This window comes from Nothoprocta perdicaria, unplaced genomic scaffold (assembly GCF_003342845.1).
Source record: "Nothoprocta perdicaria isolate Ctin4 unplaced genomic scaffold, notPer1 scaffold_111, whole genome shotgun sequence".
NCBI lineage: Eukaryota > Metazoa > Chordata > Aves > Tinamiformes > Tinamidae > Nothoprocta > Nothoprocta perdicaria.
The window spans coordinates 1,214,736-1,221,205 of NW_020454217.1; the positions used below are offsets into that span (position 1 = coordinate 1,214,736).

Consider the following 6,470-nt stretch of genomic DNA (forward strand, 5'->3'; position numbering starts at 1 on the left):
GCCGTCCCCTCGGGGCCGCGTGCCCTGCGGTGTACACCGCCGTCAAACCGACGCGCGAAGCTGTCCGCTCGTTAAAACACGCCTTGCTCTTTATTTTTATATATATATTTTTGATTGGAATCCAGTGTTACGAAAGCAAGCGCACAGAAACCTAAAGCATCTCTCGTTCCGCCTTTTTCCAAATTTTTGGCAGAAGGCGCTTAACACATTTCCTCAGACATGAGCACCCAGGAGCTGCCTGTGTGTATTCCAGCAAAAGAGGTTTCCTGATGTTTTTCCATATTCTCTCCTTTGCATTTATAATTATATATGTATTGTCATATAGATGTGTCCTACATACCCTTACAGGCTGTTTTCAATTAAGTATCCTAATGCAAATAGGGTAGAGACCTTTATTTGGAAGAATTCTTATGGAAATCCTGTCATAAAAAAAAGGATATAGGAGATATGTGTGGAAGAGATCAGCTCATATAACAACTAATTTTAACTCACTAATTTTTAAGTTGCTAAGTGTCTGATTTTCATCATGCTGTTACAACATTCTTGATGATTAGAACAGAGACTGGCAATTAAAAAAAAAACAGAACAGTAAAGCTGGCAGCTTTTCCTGTAAAAATCAACATATTTAAGATAAACTAGCTTGTATCACTTCATAACAGATTGTTAATACTTAGTCATGTTTTTTAAAGATTCTGGTTGCTTTGTGCCTTGGAGACTATAGTCTTCACAATGAAGCCCCTTATATTGTCTGATATGTCTCTGATTTTCATTGCAATACCAAGAAAGAACTAAATCTTAGTTTGCAAGACAAGTCTATCTATACACTTGCACACTTGCTGATTTTACTCTAGTATATTTGTTTCGATTTAACAGCCAATAACATGGGCTAAGAACAGACTAGTCTTGCACAGATTCAGAATTGTGAAGGGGACAGCAGCTGGATTTCGGAGAACCCTGCACTGAAGAGGCAAGAGCCTTTCCACGCTCAGCAGACAGGAGCGTTACAGGCATGGCCGCACTGCTGGAGCGGTAGCAGCTGCTGTAGCAGCTTTATCCCTATAGGCTTTATCCCTATACAACACAACTGTTTTGAATGTCTCCATGTATCTCCATTTGTCAGGATCTTATTATACCTTACAAACGTACTGAATTAATATTTCTATCTCTTCCTTAGCTTTCATTAAAAAGGGATTGTGCCACCTGTGTGCATATGGTGGGTGCTCCATATTGACATTTGGAGGCGCTTGATCAAAATCAAATCTGACTAATAAGCAGAGATCTCACAGATTTGATTTTCTTATGGTTAAAATTAAAATAGCCATCTGGGTAGGCAGAAGAACCCCTGTTCATAGCTTCATTGATAGACAGGGTGCAGTGGAAACTCAACCTTTACTAAAGGCAAAAGAATTGGTACAGAACAAGACATTATGAGTGCCCTGACTCTGGAGACAACATTGACAGATGCATTCACCTTCTCAGATACCAGAAAAATCCAACACAAGATGTAAATGCACAGGAAGCTATACAGTGAGTCAGTGGTAAAGACAGAAATAGAAACGTTGTCCAAGTCTTATTCCCGTGTTGAGCATGTTGGAGTGAAGAATAAGCTTATTGGAGAGGGAAGGAGAGACAAAGTGGGGAAAGCACAATCCTATGTGAAAATTAGTGTAGGCAGTAAGTTGAAAATGCCACAAATTTTGCTTGTTGGGACTTTATTTTGGGACTTTTTATTTATTGCATTAAGCATAGTTGGGATAGAATAAGAAGGATCTCAGCAAGATTATGTAAAAGATTAACAAATTCTATAAGATAATGCCTCTTGCAACTCCAGAGTTCATTTCATCTATGAAAAAGTAAATTTATCCAGAGCATATATATAAAACCTACTACAAAGTATGTAAATGTGTGTAATCTCTCTATTCTGTATTTCAAAAATGCAGTTATTGTATTCAGAATCTCTCTCTGAGAAAAGAAAGTCTGTTCAGATAGACCTATATAAGAGGTCACAATCGTTTTTCTTCTCATCCTACTTCTCCCCTGTAAAATTATCTCAGACTCAAGGCTTACATATTTTTAGCACACATTATGATTAAGAGGATATCTGATTCAGAACTTAAAATTAAGCCTTTCATTTTGGTTTGTATTTTCTCAGTTTGAAGACTTTTGCTTGCTTTAGAACATGCATCAGAAAATCAATTAAATTTTTCCTTCTTTTTGCCAATGTCTCCATAATGTGCGAGGTAGCTTTTTGAGAGAAGATGACTTTTTTTCTGAGGATAGAATGAAAATGGACTTTCTGTCTATAGGGGACAGGGCTTAGCACTCAGCATTAGAAAGCAAAATTTAATCTCTGGTACTCAGAACCAATTCACTTTAAAGAACTTCAGGTGACCGTCACATTAATTTTCATTTTGGTTTGTGTTTTCTCAGGTTCTTAGTGATACTGTGACTGTTACTAAATGGAAACTGCCTAGTGCCTAGTGGATGTGATTCACAATAGCCACTGAATGTTAGTGTTCCGTAAGTACCCGCTCTGTCCCTAGTCTTTGCAGAAGTCTGCATGCAGCCACCAATGCAACTGGTTGATGGACATGGTCAGACCACACAGAGGTGAAGCACAGTTCTCCCCGTCTCGAAGTGATGACCATGCCACTGCCACCAGGAAGGCCTTGGGGCTTGGGTGACCTCAATGGTTAGGTGTAGCAGAATATAAACAAGACAGAAATAATGATTGATAGAAGTTCAATAATGATTGATAGAAGATTCATGAAGAAGTGACTATCAATAACCCAGAAAGCTTTCCAGCACCTAGGAAAGGAAAATACAGCTTAACCCATTACATACTCAGGGCAGCTTTGACAGTGTGTCTAAAGCATAGAAGGCATAGGAGCACCCTAGCAAAGCACCACAGGCTGAATTGTCTTAATACAGGCTTATAACATGTTTTATCTACAAACATTGTAATTTAATTCTAGGAGTGAAGCACAGCAGAGAATGCTCTGCGGAGAAGCTTGTGGCGTGTGGGAGTCTGCCAAACATAATGGCTCTGAGCTGCTTAATTAATTGTTAGTTGTTAAGTGTGAAGAGATGTTGGCCAGAAGGCTTGTGTTAAAAGTGCAAACTGTTATTAGTAGGATGTAAGGATGGTCTTGCCAAAGTAGCATTTCCAAAGAAACTGGAGCCTCTGGAGTGACATGCCAAAGAGCGCAAATATAGGGCAAATAGATGAATATCTGAGATTTGGCAAGCCCTGGGGTACAGTTGTTCATATGTATTGATTTGAGGAAGCCATTCCATATTTTAATTACTGAAGTAATGAAACAGCACAAAGTAAGAGCCACTGATTATGTGTCTATTGATTATGTTTATAACCAATAAATGTATATTTATCATCACCGTTTGACACAGGAGGTAAGATAATATCTGAGGCATTCCTATGTTGTTCATAGAAAGAGAAATTAGAAATGGGCACTGGCTTATTTTCGTACAGTGCTGTTTCTCAGCTGTTGGGAACAAATTATAAACTGACAATTATAAATTGCTCATCATTTCCAAAACTGCAGAGAGTGTCTGATTTATTGGTCGCAGGTAGGAATTGGAGGTGACCACAGCAACTTGCTTAAGAGCATAAGAATAGTCATCCTAGTTTGGCCCAGGAATCTGTTAATCCCATACCCTGCCACTAAGCCTGATCTAGAGGCTCTGTCTCCCTTATAATTGCTATGAAAATGTCCAAGTCTCCAAAGGCAGGTGAGCAGCTGCGTAAGCTCTGTATCAGTGGCCTCAGCTTTGAACTGATGGATGAGAGCTCCTGAAACCCCCCTGAGCAATGTCCCTCCTGGACCAGCCGTGCCTTGCTGCATCTCTCAGCAAGTACTTGTCCAATGTCTCCTTGTATCTCTGTAAATGTCTTGCCATCTTTTGGCGGGGGCTGTCAGTTTGGTGGGGAAATCAGATCGTCACATTCTGCATTTCACTGGTAGGTTCTTGTTCCTGAATATACCTCAAGATTTTCTCAGTATTGACAGTCGTGTTGCCTCGGTCCAAATCTGCAGGCACCGCACAGCAGGGAATGAAGAGTTCATGGTTTGAAAGGGTGCCACTGCAGAGAGGGGCTTTTCCTAATGAGGGGCTCTGTCAAAAAGGTTGCCTGTCAAAACCAATCATGAATGCAGACAGGCCTAGGCCTCTGTTGCCTCTGTATTTATTTGACAACCAAGAAGTTTGCATCTCTCCAGCCTCGAGACTGGATCACTGCAGCACACCAGAAATCTTTTGGAACCTACTGAGGTCAAGAAGGAATGTGTAAAATGCAGTTACTGCTGGTCCCTTGTTACAGTGTAGGTAATACTGGGTTAGAATGGGTAAAATAATACCAAATTTTATAGTTGGTTTATTCCTTTTGATCAGACAGTATTTACCCTTCCTGTCAGCCAGTCAGGTGCTGCTTGGGATATTCCGCTTGGTGATAGTTTGACAGCACAGGTCACTAAAATTTAAAAATACCATTTTAATTACATGGGCAAAGAGCATAATTAGCCCATCTTTGCTCCTGGCTTGTTTTGACTGAAGTAGCCTAACAAGCATTCCCACAAGCAGTTCAGCTGGCATATACAAAGGATATGAAATCTTGGTGTTTTGGGACATTTTCCCAAGCAGCTGAGGCCAATAGGTCCTTTATTTGCTACAGGCGTAGCTGGATGAGGTGCATGTTGTCTGTCAAGATCATAGCAAAGCAAAAAAAGAAAAGAAAAGAAAAGAAAAGAAAAGAAAAGAAAAGAAAAGAAAAGAAAAGAAAAGAAAAGAAAAGAAAAGAAAAGAAAAGAAAAGAAAAGNAAAAGAAAAGAAAAGAAAAGAAAAGAAAAGAAAAGAAAAGAAAAGAAAAGAAAAGAAAAGAAAAGAAAAGAAAAGAAAAGAAAAGAAAAGAAAAGTGATTCCAGTTTCTTCTCCAGCCCCTGAGATCCCAAGTGTTTGCTAACTATTTTTGTCAAAAGGGGTAGCAAGTCTGATCTCACATGTAAAACATCCCACACTGCATGCCTGAGCTCAGAAGTATATTTAAAGGATGACAAGAAAGGGAAGAAAACCATTGCAAGCTTATTTATTTGTTTATTTATTTATTTACTGAAATTAGGCCAAACAAGCCTTATATTGTAAAGTCCTACCAATAATTGACTCATATATACTAATATATATATTTTTTTCTTTTTTTGGTAAAGATTCCTTATTTAAACCTTTCTTTCTAGAATTCCCCTGAATAAGCAATGTTGTTTAAAGAGGACAGCTCTTTCTCCCCTGCTGTTTCCATTTTGCAGATGGGACCTCCCCTGCTCCGGGCGTGCTCCACCTGCCTGCCTTTAAGAGCAGGCACTTCAGCACGCACCATCCCTTTGGGAGGTGCTGTGTCCAAATGAAGGACCCTTCTGGGCACCAAGAAGGGTTTCCGGAAGAACTCTACTTGCCCTGTTACCAGCGGTGAGTGTTTATTGTAGTAGTTTGAGAGCAACCTACTTGTCTTGGGGCTTCTTGTGCTTGGGCAGCCTGGTAGCCCCCACAGTCTTGCAGGTGCTTGTGCTGTTACAGCTGCTCTGGTGGCCTCTGACTTTTGGTATTTTCCAGTCACTAAAGAGAAAGGAGGAGAAATAATTCATGTTTCCTCATGCCTGAGACAAGCGCTAGGAAGTATGGTCAGCAATTCCCACATTCTCCTGTATCTTCTTTTTGTGCCTTGTATGAAAGGGCAGGGCTGGAAGTCCCATCATTGCCAACCTCTCCTGTTTCTCCCTATTTTCTCTCCCACCAAAGCCCAATCCCAATTCCCCTTGGCTCTCTATAATGGTAAGAAGAGTAATAAAAGCTGTGCCACAGGGGCAGAGAGTTTCTTGCTAGCAGTTTCACACATAAACACTGTGTTCTGGAGCACCGGCTTAGACTTAGGTTTAGGCTTAGGTGGTTGTTGGTTAACTCTTCCCCACAGAAGGAGGGGAGGACCTAGCAGCAGGTTTGGGGTTCTCCCTGTGGCAAAGGCATTGCGGAATGCAGAGGGAATGCGGTAAAGGGGAGGCGCCCGTGGAGGGCAGCCTTTAGACGGAATACGGTAAAAGGGGAGTGGCGGCCGCCAGGCCCAGCCCCCAAGGGCGGATCCCCTCCCGCCCAGCATCTCTATGGTCCCGGATGCGGTGGCGCGTGCCCTTCCTGCCGGCCTCTCTATGGTGCCTTCCGGGGGGAAGGGCGGCTGGCGGCGCCGCGCGCCTGCGTGAGCCGGGCCCTGAGCCGCCACCCGCGGAGCGAGGCGGCAGCGGCGCCCCCGCCCCGGCGCCCGCCGCCCCCGGCAGATGGTGGGTCCGGAGGATGCGGGCGCTCCGGGCGGCGCAGCCGTGCTCCCCGCGGGCCGGCAGGCGGCGGCGGCCGAGGAGGCGGCGGCCGAGGAGGAGGACGGCGAGCGGGATGGGAGCCGGCGCCTGAGCCGG

The 6,470-nt window shown here is 42.9% G+C and overlaps 1 protein-coding gene across 2 annotated transcripts in view; it reads left to right on the forward strand.

The window, feature by feature from the left end:
* The first annotated feature begins 2,513 nt into the window (after positions 1–2,513).
* The window catches only part of TBC1D12 (TBC1 domain family member 12), a 37,509-nt gene continuing 33,552 nt past the window's right edge, over positions 2,514–6,470 (forward strand). For both annotated transcript variants that reach the window (XM_026051241.1, XM_026051248.1), the window contains exons 1-2: positions 2,514–2,520; positions 5,316–5,475. In XM_026051241.1, the coding sequence (XP_025907026.1) occupies positions 5,411–5,475 (65 nt within the window). In that variant the 5' untranslated portion in view covers positions 2,514–2,520; positions 5,316–5,410. The remainder of the gene's footprint in view (positions 2,521–5,315; positions 5,476–6,470) is intronic.